At 53.5% G+C, this 13,373-nt stretch overlaps 2 protein-coding genes across 8 annotated transcripts in view; one reads left to right on the forward strand and one right to left on the reverse strand.

Annotated features, from left to right (window-relative positions):
* Sfi1 (SFI1 centrin binding protein) overlaps positions 1-499 on the forward strand; it is a 71,305-nt gene extending 70,806 nt beyond the window's left edge. For 4 of the 5 annotated variants that reach the window (XM_029545058.1, XM_029545057.1, XM_029545059.1 and 1 more), the window contains one exon: positions 24-456. In XM_029545058.1, coding sequence (XP_029400918.1) covers positions 24-324 — 301 coding nt within the window. In that variant the 3' untranslated portion in view covers positions 325-456. Of the gene's footprint in view, positions 1-23 lie in introns of all 5 variants that reach the window. The other variant, XM_021210268.2, reaches the window with a different exon arrangement.
* The window catches only part of Pisd (phosphatidylserine decarboxylase), a 50,246-nt gene continuing 37,126 nt past the window's right edge, over positions 254-13,373 (reverse strand). Inside the window, exons 1-7 of one of the 3 annotated variants that reach the window (XM_021210270.2) lie at positions 6,333-6,613; positions 4,782-4,947; positions 3,234-3,470; positions 2,879-3,017; positions 2,496-2,642; positions 2,096-2,256; positions 254-1,562 (exon numbers count right to left, since the gene is read on the reverse strand). In XM_021210270.2, the coding sequence (XP_021065929.1) occupies positions 1,338-1,562; positions 2,096-2,256; positions 2,496-2,642; positions 2,879-3,017; positions 3,234-3,470; positions 4,782-4,947; positions 6,333-6,385 (1,128 nt within the window). In that variant the 5' untranslated portion in view covers positions 6,386-6,613 and the 3' untranslated portion in view covers positions 254-1,337. Of the gene's footprint in view, positions 1,563-2,095; positions 2,257-2,495; positions 2,643-2,878; positions 3,018-3,233; positions 3,471-4,781; positions 4,948-6,332; positions 6,614-13,373 lie in introns of those variants that run through there. The other 2 variants (XM_029545061.1, XM_021210269.2) reach the window with 2 other exon arrangements.

Below are 13,373 nucleotides of genomic sequence, written 5' to 3' on the forward strand. Positions count from 1 at the left end.
CTGATAGGTGTGCCCATCTCCAGGTCATGCCAGCGACAAGCCAACAGCCTGCGTAGGTGGCTGGAGCTAAGCCAGGAGGAGCCGAGATCTGAGGACCTTCATCTAGAAGAGCAGGTGAAAACAGAACTGGAGGAGGTAAGAGAGGGTCAGCCCAGGGCCAGCCCCTGGCTGGCCTTCCTTTCAGCTTGCCTTGTCCTTCCCTCTCTCCCATGTCCCCAGGTGGAACTACAGATCCAGCAGCTGGCTAAGGAGCTCGAGGCTCAGCGACGGCCCGTTGGTACATGCATTGCTCGTGTTCGGGCCCTGAGACAGGCTCTGTGCTAGTGGGACCATCCCTGGGGGACAGGTCACAAGGCCTTGGACACCCAGCCACACCCTCAACAACAAAATACAAAGCTACGGTAGTTTTTGTTTTGTTTTTTTAATTTCAAAATGTCTTGCAATTAAATGAATTACTGTTCAGAAGTCTCCTGCTTTCCATACAAAATACTGTACTACTGATACAGTTGAAAAGTTAAGTGATTTCTCCTGCAGGAGAAATTCATGGCATTCCGGAGATCGACATGAACTCTGGTCTTGTCCCTACCACTGGATTCCCCATGGCCTGCATACCTGTTTTCTAGGTACTGACCTTCATACCCTCTGCCTCCAACACAGTCCCTAGACCAATAGCAGCATGTCCCCTACTTCTGCAGGGCAGGGCCTCCACTTGCCCTTTCACTCCCAGACTCTACCAGACAAGCCAGTAATTAATTGGTCTTGCCTACCAGCAAAAGGATTCAGCCAGCTTCTTAGAGCCTACAAAGGTCTACATCATTAGTCATTGTCCTCAGAAGACACTGGCAGAGCCCAGGACAGCGCATTCAGCAATATATAAATGACTTTACTTTTCCTGCAAGCAGACAGGTGAAATTTGGGAGCAGAAAGCAGTTATGAAGGCCATGGGGCCTGCTCTAGGAAGACAGTGGATCCACAGTCTGTGCCCAGCAGGCCCCTCACCCTGTGCACAGTGAGGGAAGGCCCTGTGATGGGTGGGGGCACATCTAGAGGTGTGGTAGTACACAGCCAGGAGTTAAGGGCGGGAGGCTCTGGCTTGCACAAAATTTTAAAACACCCCTGAAAGTGACTTTGGGGTCAAATCACACCCACCCATACTCTGAAAAGGGGCTTAGGTCCTGAGAGACCCAGAACCTCTGCACCTGTGGACAGGCAGGAACACATCATTCAGGTCCTATAAGGTCAGCCCCACAGTGCCCCTCACCCAGACAGCCTGGGGCTCCGCTGAAGACCCTCGTGCTCCTGTGTGGAAAGATCCTTGGCAGCCACAACCAAGAGGACTAGAGGGAGCCCAGTGCTTCCCCAAAGCGGATCTTCTGCCCTGCCTTCAGGCTGAAGTGGAAGTCCTTGGGTGCCTCAAAGATGAGCACAATGGTGGAGCCCAGGTTGAACTCGCCAAGTGGCTCACCCTTGCGCATGGGGATGCCCTCCTTGTTGGCGTGTGTTACAAAGCTCAGGTCATTGTAGGAGCCCTTGCTGTACCTGGGGCTGTTTGTGTGCAGGTCCTAGGAGCAAGAAGGAAAAGCTAATTAGCCTTGTCGCCTGCCCTCAACCCTGCCCAGCCCAGGTGGCAGAGACAAGCCTCTCAGGGCAAAGGCCTAACACTAATAAACACTCCCAGTACCCGCTGTGACTTTGACAAGGAGGGGCGGGGTCAGACATAAATGCTGCAAGGCTAGGGCCAGCAGCAGCCATTAACACCTAAAAAGGCAGAGTGGGTACCAGATTTTCTCATGCGAGTCAACTCTACCCTCCTGCAGGCTCCATCCTTGCCTCTGATCGGGGCTCCTGGCAGAAGCAGTGTGTTAGGAGTGGGAGTGGTTCCTTCACCTCCCCAGCCATCTCCAGGCAGGTGAATGGCCACAGAGAGAGAGGCTGAGCTGGCATGGGTGTCTGCAGAGCAGCTGCTCGGCAGAGCCAAGCCTGGTCAGAGCTTGAACATCCCTCCTGCACCACAAAATTTATAAGCCCAAAGATAGGGCTGTACAGCAAATGAAGTGGTTGGATCCAAGAGGTTTGGCCTGTGGGCTTTGCTTACTCGATCAAAGTGGATACGGATAGAGCCCACATTGGTGGCTCCCACTGCTGTCAACGAGAAGAACCCATGTTTCCAGTCTCCAGTTAGGACTACACGCTCATTGTGACAAAAGAGCTCTTTGATCCATCGGGCCATGCCAGGGTTCACTGACATCAGGGAGCCTGAAGAGACAAGAGAAGATGCTACTTTCTGCTCAGAGCCTGACATGCTCACATCAGAATGGCCAGAGTCACAGGGACTCACAGGCCAATTGTTCCAAATTCTAAGCAGGACCCCAGATACCCTTGCCTATAGCCAGCCACCTCAAGTAGTCATTTCCTGGCCTTGACAACACCAGCCTGAAGCTCTGGCCTCTCAAGTCAAAAGGCCAGGGGCCTCTAATGCCCACCCCTGGGCAGACCTGGGAAGTGGCGCCGATGTGAGACAGTCCAATCAGTGGGGGAGTGGAAGCAGTGATAGTCTCCTGGGGCCAGGTAGATGACACAGTGGTAGAGCTCATTCCCTTCCTGGGTGACCAGCTGGTTTCTGAAGGAGTCACTGGAGGAAGCTATTGGGTGGGACAGAGAGAAGGCCTGGCTTTTGGACAAGCTCCAGGAGCCATTCATCCCACACTGAGCACCTGTACATGGCCTGCATGTAGCCTAGCTGGAGGCTCCAATAAAGACTACATAGCAGCCTGCTGCCCCAAAGCCTGCCCAGCCTTTATTCCCACAGCCCCCATGCCTTTTGTTACTAGCCTTTGCTGTCTACCCCAGCTCCAGCCCTGACTAAGCAATGACCCACCTGGAGGGAAGGGCAGGTCCTCTGTACTGGCTCGAGGGCCCAGGAAGGACTCCAAGGAGTAGGTTACGCCCTTTACCTGCTCCACCTCGGAGTTCTTCACCTGCCCAAAGGTGAGGATCTTGCCATCTGATGGGCTGGTCTGGAGGAGACAGTTTTGATGGTAAGGGGGGAGGGTAGTCCTCACCTTCAGTAGCTCCCCAAACTCTACCACCCTCCAAGTACTCAGGGAGCTCCAGTCCAGGTCACAAGGGAGCATCCCGAAGTATCACGGCCATGCGGTGCTGCTAAGCCTAGCTTAAAGGCAGACAGAGATCTCATTTCCTAATGAAGAATGGAGACAAGGGCCAGGCCTTACCACACAGTGCAAGCCACAGACGGGCCGTGCCTGAGGCTTCAGCTTCCGCCGGAAGAACTCGCTGAGGTTTCGGTAGTGGTGCAGGTCCTCCACTGCAGCCTCAGTCATGTTCACCCCAAAGGTCCAGATATACAGGCTGTAGACTGGCCTCCGGAGCCAGTAAGGAAGTTCTACTTGGTTGAGGCGACCACAGGCACGTGATAGCAAACGCGTTGGCACAGATTTATACAGGGACACCTGTAGGCCACAGTGCAGGAGGCTGAGTTGGTCACAAATTTGAGTATTTTCATACACTCCAAGCCCCCATCCCCACATGAGTGAGAGAGAGAGAGAAACTCTAGAGACGCCACCATGAAGGCCCAAGTGTTCAGGCTGGTTTGTGAGGTGGCTGTTTCTCAGAGGGAACCAGACTGCTCACCAAATACTCAAAACAAGGGCTGGATATACATGTAGCCTGTATCATTTTTGCTATTTCACACAAAGGTCAAAGAGCAGCTGCCTTAATCCCAGGGGTGGAGACTGGGCTGTAAAGTCTTGGTTCTTACAAATGGAATATGAGGACAGAAACAGACCTGGTGCAAGTCTGAAACACCACCAAGAGGCATGCTGCCCTTGTGCCAGCTCACTGCCCACATTCCAGGCAACTCAAGAAGGCATCAGGCTCCCAAGAGCAAAGGGCAGCCCTACAGTCCTGAGCATCCTCTTCAAAAGGAAGCAACATCTACAGATCTCCCAGCTCTACATCACCCTGCCACGTCTGTACCTGAGCAAGTGCGTGGGCTCTCCACAGAGGCAGGAGGAAGCTCTGTTACCTGTCTAGTACAGAGCATCAGGAGACCCAGGGGACAGGTACCAGTCCCACTTTCAGGCCAGAGGGTCCTGCAGAACACTTGAGTGTCTGCTACCACTGCTGTGGTAGCAGCACCAGCTCCCTTAGGGGTGAAGTAATTTTACCAAGTTTCAACAGTCCTTCCCACACTAAGTCAGTGTCTCCTGACTGATGCTTAGTGACTTAGAGCGGTACCATCAAGTGGCCCCAGGCTATGCTCTACTGTCTAGTATACTTCCTTGGGCTTTTGTGGTGCCTACCTAGGCTACCAGTGTCCTAGAAGCAGGGCTTCCGTTTTGGAGTCAGTCTGTCGGGAAGCTGAGAGCAAGAGAGCCCTCCGGTATCTGCTGGCCAGGGCCGGCCTGAGCTGCTGCCTGTGCAGTGCTGGGCTGCTCAAGCATATATTCCGACTAACTGGCCCAGCCTGGCTACAGCTTCTTAAACTACCCTCTGCTGGCTAGAATCTGCTTGTTGTTCTTCTTACAATCATCTGTTTTCTTCTGCATGTATAAGCCAGTGGTGACCTTGTTTTCTGATTGACAAATGTAAGCTCCTTCCAAAACCAACGCATTCTGAGCTGTCACAGGGCTGCCAACCAACCAACCTTCTCACACATATTTACTCAAGAGCGCAGTCTCTGGTAAGTTGTTTTCTTGTCTGTGCCTCCCCTTCAGGCCTGCCTAGGGAGGGTCACGGCCAGGAGGCCTATTCACACTTACCCTGCTCATGGGCCTCCATCCCACCTGGCTGAGGGGCCCGAGGGCACGGAAAGGCAGGAGGTAGTGGAGGATGGTCAGCGGCCAGGAGCGCAGTTTCAGAGCGGGTCTGGACATGCAGCTCAGCTGGCCTAGCCTCCGCCGTAGGGCCAGCTGGGGAAAGTACAACCTGCAGGACACATGTCCACACATGGCCTGGGTCAGTGCCTCAGTCTGGAGGAACCTTAGGAGCAACCCCTCAGCCAGTGCCGGTCCTACCCCCCCACCCCCCAGCAAGCCACCTCTCCCTCCAATGGAACCAAAGAGTTCCAGCAGGCACTGCAGTACCCATTCCATTCTAACCAACTCTAGCTGTGAGGCAGGGGCCTGGCTGCCTGACTACTGGGCTTATTTCCCAGTGTCTCCCACCCGCCAGCCAACTGAGTGGGCGGCAGCTCAGGAACAACTCTAGGAACCTCTAAGTACAGCAGCCCGAGCAAAGGCCTTGGATCCCCGAATGGGAAGGAAGAGAATCTGCTGTCTACCCACAACCTCCCATGCTTAGGAGGGTTGGAAAAGACAGTTCTACCCTCACAGGTGCCAGAAAGACGAGACACGGTGCCATGAGCCTAGACAGTCGGGCGACACCTGCCAAGTGTTTTGTTACTCCATTGTGGCACCTGGAAAAACCTTCAGTCCTTTGCTTCCTCTTCTGCTAAATGGTAGGGCGTAGCGGTGGCTTCATCCACCTAGCTCCAAAGCCGCCTCCCTGCTCTGCTACAACCACATGTATGACCCACTAGTTTTACAAGGTCATTGTCTTCTATTCAGTCAGCTTTCCAAAGGCACAGAGAGGCCTTTTCACTGTAAGCTCAGCTTCCTGAATGCAACTAAGTTTCCTGTCACACAGTGGGCATCATGAGACTATACTGCCACCCACTCTGAGAATGTTTGAAAAACCACAGTTGATTAAACAAGCTAAGTCTGCCATCTGAGCCTTGCTCAAGAGAAGCTGAGTCCTGTGTCTCCTAGAAACTGAGCAAAGCCAAGAACAAAAGGGATTGCAGCAGAGAACTGGTGAGCGGCGCAGGTGCTAAGACCACAGCACACCAACTGTCCTGCTCTCCTCCTTTCTCTTCCACAGGACCCCACTATGTCTCTAACAACAAGAGGAGGTGGCAGTGACCAAGCAAAGACAAATTAGTGTTCTCCTGTGGGCTGCCCTGCCCAAGTCACTGCAGAAGAGCAGACACCAATCCAGAAGAGCTTGGGGGAGGATCAGGTGTAGGAAGCAGGGGTCTGGCTGGGGTAGAAGAAGGGGGCCTCAGTGTCCTTGCCAGGGACCAAGACACAGGATAGAAGCTCACTGCTTCCCCTGCCTTACCCCCCGCCCCCAGGCAGAGCCATGGGTACCTGAAGTGAGTCTCCTACTCAGGGCACAGAGGACTTCCTCTCCAGGCCCCTTTAGTCAACCCCTTACTGCCACTTTCCCCGAGGCCACTAGACTTGGTGTCTGACCCTCCTGAGATTATGCCGGGGTCCATTGAAGGTTAGGTCTCGTGGGCAGCATCTCACCATTTCGCTGCTGCTTGGAGCTCCGGTCCTGGCTGCTTCTCTGATTGACACATCTTGGGCAGGCACAGGGAGGGTGTTGTGAGCCTCCACGAGAGTGCGCTTGCTTGTGTGCTTGAGAGTATGCAGGCCGGCTTGCTCGCTCACTTGCCTTTGTTTTTCTCCTTCCTCCCCTTCCCCCTCGCCAGAGGAACTTCAGTGTGGTCACTGCTCCAGTTGCTGGTGGCAATACTTCTAGTTTCCGTTCACTCTTGGTGGCTCACAGGCACAGGTTAGAGGACTACAGCTATTGCAAACAGACAGATACCAGTCACACACCCATTTGGACCTCCTGTTCAGGTCACCTGCTCTGGGTTTGCTGTCAGGGCAGAAGCCCTTGTACTGGGCCAGCCCTATCACTCAGCTTTGGTCACCTGTCTGGTCCCTGCTCTGCTGGAGGGCAGCAGGTAGGTAAAGCCCCGGGGCTGTCTGCTCCAGCCAGCCTGGTAGAGAGGTGACAGACACTGCCACGACTTTTAGGCGCCACTGGGTTAGGGAAGCACAAGGTGGGAATCTGAGCCCTCCCTCGGCTCCAGGCTGATGGCCCCTCCCTCAGAGGACCTGACCCATTTTCCACTCAGGTAGCATCTGAGGAATGACAGAAGGGGCAGACAGCCAGGACATCCAGGTCAGGCATCATGTACTGGCACTGTAACATACAGGAATCCCTCCTGGCCTTAAAGCCTCCAGCACCTGACTGTGTAGTCCAGACATCTTCATAAGCTGTACACCTGGGCTATTTCAGGGAAAACTAGCTGGGGGCTGGGCAGCAGCCAGCGCTGAAGCCCAAATCTTCCTAGCTGGCTCTTTCAGTCTGTCTTCAAAAAGGAACCTTGGCCAAGTCATTCCATGGCAACCTTCAGGGCCCACCGTATGGTCATGGCCTCGCCACCCTACAGATAACAGGGTGACATAGCAGCTGCAACTGGCTCAGCCCAGTGTTCTCAAGGGCCTCGAGAAGATGAGAGTTCATAGGGCTACTGGAAGCCTGTATGCCTGCTCTTCAGTCTTAATCCCAGCCCTGGAGGAGTCAGGCCTCTGTCACTTTCAGATGAAAAAAAATGCTGGCTTCAAGAGACAGAAAACAGACACGGACAAGAACCAGCTAGGCAACATACAGTGACAACTCATATTGATTGCCTTTACTAAACAAGGGCTTGCGTGTGACACTGATACATTCATCTCTCCAAAGGTAAACATTTGAGCCCTGGAGCTGCCTGCAAAGGCCACTGATCCCAGGTATGCTAGTGGCCTCTGGGAGAAGGGACAAGGCCACCAAGGCCCCGGTATGTAGATTTCTCCCTGTGACTGAGGAAATGGAGGACTGGCCTACTCTAACACATAAACGTCTTCAAACTTCTTCTCTCAAAAGATGCCAGCACCAGATGAGCGCATGTGGAAGCCCCACCCCATCCAAGGGTCAGGGTCAAGCTTCAGGGACACCCATGCTTCTGCTTCAGGCTCATGTAAGCCTCTTGTTAACTTCTCCATCCACCATACACTGAGGGGCTCCAACCGTCCACCGGACACCGAATGCTGTACATTCTGGCCAGGCAGCTGGGCTCAGGGCTGATGTGTGCCATCATGTGAGCTGGGTCAGGCTCGGAGGCTCTTTCCTTGCTCTATGAAGTCCAGGCTTTGAAACAGGAGCAGAGCTCACACCCAGGAAACAAGTGTGACCTTGTGGAATGTGAGGGGACCACATACCCCCAAGAATGATGTTAAGGTTTCCGTACTGTGTTACCAAATACGATGCTAACTATGGCAGCTCTGAACACACGAGCCTGCAAATACAGCTCAACTAAAACATAAGCTCTCAACCAAGACTCAAACAGAACCTAGACATTTTGTTCTCCCATAGTGCCATGAGGGGCCAGTCAGGCCCTTCTAGGCTGGGGGCTTAGGTAGGGTGGGTGGCCCACCAGGGCAGGGTTGCCTGGGTTCCTCCTGCCTTCAGCAAGGAAGGTCAAGGGACTGGGGCAATGAGCCGCTCCCTTGAAGAGGCACAAAGATCTGTCCAAGGGATTGAAGGACCCAGCATGCACTTGCCCACAGTGAGGGCATGGATGAGCAGTATGTTCTTGCTTTTATCGCAGTCTTCTTTTCTACACTTTAAGGAAGTGTGTCAACACTTCCTTAAAACATCAAAAGCAGACCCCACACAGCACCATGGGAACAGGCTGAGCGAGTCCTGTCTGTCCAGCCTAGAGCTGCAAGGACAGGGACAGCCCTCAGCAGTCTCCTGTGTCACCTCCAAAGCTGAGCTACTTCAACAATAATGCTCCCATCCTCCCCAGGCCCCCAGACCCTCCCCCTGAAGAAGCTCTAGGACTCTCCCTAGCCTGAGTGAGTCCTGGAAAAGGAGCCCTGAGGCAGGCCAGTGCTGACACCACAGTCCCTTCTGAGAGTCAAGAGCATCCTGGGGAGGCTAGCACAGACTTGGGTCACTGCCTGAGCACTGTCACCTGGCCCATGGGAACCCACAGGGCTCTCTGGTGAGCATACATCGGACACGGCAGTCCTGAGTGCTGCTCAAGGCTTTGGCATGTCCCTGCTGCTCCCCAGCTTGTTTCTTCATCTGGAGACAGGGAAACTCCTCTGCCCACTTCCCTTGAGACTCAGCATGGTTATAACCAAGGCCTGACGAACCTTAAAACCCTTAACTCCTACCTCACACCGGTGGCCCCCAAGTCTTACCTCCCTTTCTAGCAAGGGAATACTGTGAAAAGACAAAAGGGGTTATTCTGAAAGGGGAGCCCAAAATAGGAGCCAGTTCTGCCCAGTACGTAGGAAGTAAGGGCCAATGCAAGCACACGGGAGAGTTCTGTGAGGACATGCTGTTCTGGGGCTCACAACCATGTCCTTCTTCATTCACCACTGCTTGGGACGAAGGCAAGGATACCTGGTCCCCAATGGAATGGAACATTCCAACTTAAGTCAACAAACGGAGCAGCCCAGTTAGCAGTTATTTTGTGTATGGCTGTGAGAGGTGGGGTACTGAGTGGGCATGTGTGTTTGTGGGTGGGTGGTACAGGTGTGCTCTGGGGTTTGTACACACCTCCTAGTTCTGACTTGGTAGGTTCTGGTCTGGGCAGACGAAAGGCAGGCGACTCTAACAAGCCCTTCCTGAGCAAGAGACCCACAAAGCCCAGATCACGCATCTCCTGCTCCCCTTAACTCACGGCCCCACCCTACAGGTCTTAGGCCATTTCTACCCCAGCTCCCTGAGGCAGGGCCTCCTGGCAGGCGTGTCCAGGGAGGCAGCTAACTCCTTCTGCCTCTGTATTCCTGGGCTGGAGGTAGACAGGCTTCAGAAGTCACAGACAGGAAAACTGATCCTCCCTGGGAAAATCCAGCAATTCCTCTGGGAAGTCTGGGTGGCCTGTTATCAGGTCAGTAGCTGAGGGTGGGGCGAGAGAAAGGGACAGACAAGTGTTCTTCAATTTCTCAAAAATAAATAAATAAATAAATAAATAAATCTACTCTTGCCCCAAGGCAGAGACAGTATGTCATCCATTCCTTGCCCTCTGAGGTTAAGTCTACAAGGATGCTTCCCTCTACCAGGCTGAGGCAGCACAGGAGAAATGCATGCTGGGAGCCCAGGGCCACCCCCAAGGTCTGCCTGTACTTCCCACACCTCCCAGCATCTTGCTCACTTCCTGCCCAGCCTTTTGGGGACTAGAGAAGCTACAGGATGTGGAGGAAATGAGCTCAGGGAGACCAAGTGCCTGGGGTGGGGGGACTTGGGGGGGGGCAGGAGAACAAGACTGCCCAAGGGACTCCCCAGGCCCCAGCTATGGAAGAGGCAACTACATGTGCTAGAAGGCACTCCCACCCAGCCCTCCCAGCCCCAGGGACAGGGAAGGGAAAGAGCCCTGAAAAGCTTGCCTGCTGCGACAGGTCCCACTTGTGGCTTCTATCAGCTCAGTCACTCCCAGACCAGCCTCACTCCAGTTTCTGGGCTCTGGCCTTCGGGTCCCCCAGCTTTGGCTAGGTTCTGAAGCTTTAGCCTCAGAGCAGGCAGGGGCTCTGGTTCCTGCTGAGGGCGGGGGCAGGCGGAGCAACACCAGACACTGTTAAAGCTAACACTCCCTCTGAGCTCCAAGCCAAGCAACAGAAGCCCGGAGGGCCCTTTAAGAGGAGGGGCTATAGCCTGGAGAAAAGAGGAAGAGGCCAGCAGGGGCCCTGGCCCCACCCAGTCATAGCCTCCCTGACCAAAGACTATGACCGCTGCTCCCCACTCAACCCCCAGATGAGACACAGGGCCCAGCTCTCTCCAGAGGAGGCCTCCTGGGAGTTCCTCAGCTTCTGGCTGACTTTTGGCTTCGGCCCTTGTCACCAACCCTGCAAGACGGAGGCCTTGTAAGGACTGTCTTCTACACTACAAAGCTACTTCCGGCATCCCCTCCAGAAGTTCTACAGATGCATTAATCCTTATAATTTCTTCCTACACCTGATCATGAAGTAACAAGGTTAACCCTGGCAACTTAATCTGTCCCCCGGGCAACAAAACTCTGACACATAAAGCCCAGACTCTAGAGGCAAGGTGGATGGGTGAACAGCCGCCACTCACCCACAGCCTAGAAGCCAGGCAGTTCTTTCTAAGCTGGAGACCTTGTGGGATCCCTCTTTTCTTTACACTGGATGGGAAGATTCCCAACTGCAGTCAGCAGACGAGCCTACACCCAGAGCCTGCCCCACGGACACTCAACTAACATAAAAGGAGTGGGCCTAACATTCTCTAGGAAAGAGGGAGATCTACTGGGGGATCGCCATTCTATCAGACGGACTTCATTCATGTCTATGTAGTCAACTCAGCAATGGCCAGGTGGCCTTGGGTGACTTAGTCTTTCATGCTAGACTAAAGGGTACATCTACAGCCCCTCTGACCACACTGAATTTCATTCCCTTGATTTCATAACCTGATTGGAACAAGATAACATCCTGTTAGAAGGCTTAGAGACGGTGGGTCGCAAAGCTGAAAAATCACAGACATTGTTTAGACACAGTGCCACACACCTGTCCTCTTCACCTGGATCAAGCCCAAGCAAGTCTTATGTGACAAGTTCAGGGACTATGCTATGGCAGAGGCAAGCAGGCTTTCTGGCAGGCTAGAGGGCTATCCTGTGAGACGTTCATGGTAATTATTCCACACCCACACCACACCACACCACGAGACTGGGGGCACAGAATGCACAGAAGCTGCCTTTATTCACGTGACCTGTGCACCAGCAGACAGTTCTAATAGTCCCTGGCCTCTGACAGCTATCTGGGGTCCGGGCAGTGGCTCGGTCCGTACAGCACTTGCTCTGCAAGCCGGAGACCTAAGTGCGATCCCTGGGGATCTGGGCACCACATTTTTTTTTTTTTGTAAGCAAACATCTTTAGGATTTCAAATGATAGTTAACAGATGAATTTCTTTCTGGGGAACCCTACCCCATCATACGATTAGCTCACTACAAAGAGTTCCCTTTGGAATACCCATGCCCTTCTGGTCTGGGCCTCTCCTGGCTGAGACTGCCACCTAGTGCCGATGGGAGACTTTACAGGCTTGAAGACCACTTAGTTGCCAACAACTGAAGACAAGGGATCTGGAGCTGCTTAGTAAAGCACAGGCTAGACCCAAGATGGGTGACTTTTGTGCATTCCCTGCTTGTACACTGTCTAATGTTCTGTGTCAGGAGTAAATGTAGTTGAGGGACAAGGATGGCAGGTGCTCACAGTCACCTCTTATTACCCAAGTGGACAGAGGCACAGTAAATATGGCTGCTATCTCTGAGTAGCACAAAAAGTCACAGGCAGGTTCATTTTCCACATGTCCAGCTAGAAAGCCTGGGCAAGCATGAAGTATTCTCCACACAAGATTCTCTCAGTCCTTCCCAATTCCTCTTTTTTGTTCAGAAACGTCTCTTAGGAACCTCACCATAAACAACTTCTAGAAAGCCCTGCAGGCCAGCGCATTCACCTCCGAGTTGAGAGCGTTTCATGGATCCTGAGAGGTGGCCTGCGCTAGGGCAGGATGAGCCCAGCAGAAGGCATCCCATGCTATCCCAAGCCCCCAAGTCACCACCAGCCTAGGACAGGCCTTGTTTGTTCCCTGCTTTCTTTTATGCCATCCTGTCCTATTCTATTTCTGTCAAGATACCTAGAGTCTCATTCCAGGTTAGCCTGGAACTCACTAAGTAAGTCCCAAGTGGTGTTGAAATTGTGGCAATCCCCCTGCCTCAACCTCCTAAGATCTGGATTATAGGCTGACTTTATTTTTAAACTGCACATGCTTAGACACAGGCCTCAGCTTTCCCACACAATGCCAGGGTGGCAATCTCCCAGGGGTACAGAGCTGTGCCTCAGCTGAGGGCAGCAGGAAGAGAAGTTTTGCTGGAGCATGGGTCAGAGGTTGGCCACACAGCAGCACAGCCTGAACCACTAATAGAGTGGCTGTATGTCTCAGAGCCAGGGGTCCCGCACAGAAGCAGCAAAGGTAGGGCCTGGAGATCCCTGACAGTCCTTCCTCCTCTAGAACTCAGTTCTCCGAGGACAGGTCCGGCCGGCAGGGTCTGAGAATGCTCCAGACGGTGGCACTGCCACAGAGGCCGAGCAGGTGAGTAGGCTTTCCACAGCCAAGTTCACTCCTTGTGCATTTAACACGCACAACTGTTTTCTCAGCACCTACTGTACACTCCCTGTCTGCAAATACATACACAGCCTCATCTAACAACTGCAGGTAGTCAGCATCAGCCCTGCTCCTAAATAATAACAGGGCTGCACAATCTGCATTCACTTCAAAGCTGTCCGAGCACGCGCAGTACTGCCCACAGCTGTGCACGAGCTGGCACTGTGTGCACGTCTGTGTGAGGCAGCCAGCACCCTGAGGCGTGGGGAAGGAAGAAGTGCCAGGTGAAGCACCCAGGTCTTGCCTCCCTGTGAGCTGAGGCTGACGGTAAGGAGGCAGGGCTAAGTGGGTGTTCTTGACCAGCATCCCCTAGTCCAAGCCTGGCCTCCCTC

Source organism: Mus pahari, chromosome 13, assembly GCF_900095145.1.
Source record: "Mus pahari chromosome 13, PAHARI_EIJ_v1.1, whole genome shotgun sequence".
NCBI lineage: Eukaryota > Metazoa > Chordata > Mammalia > Rodentia > Muridae > Mus > Mus pahari.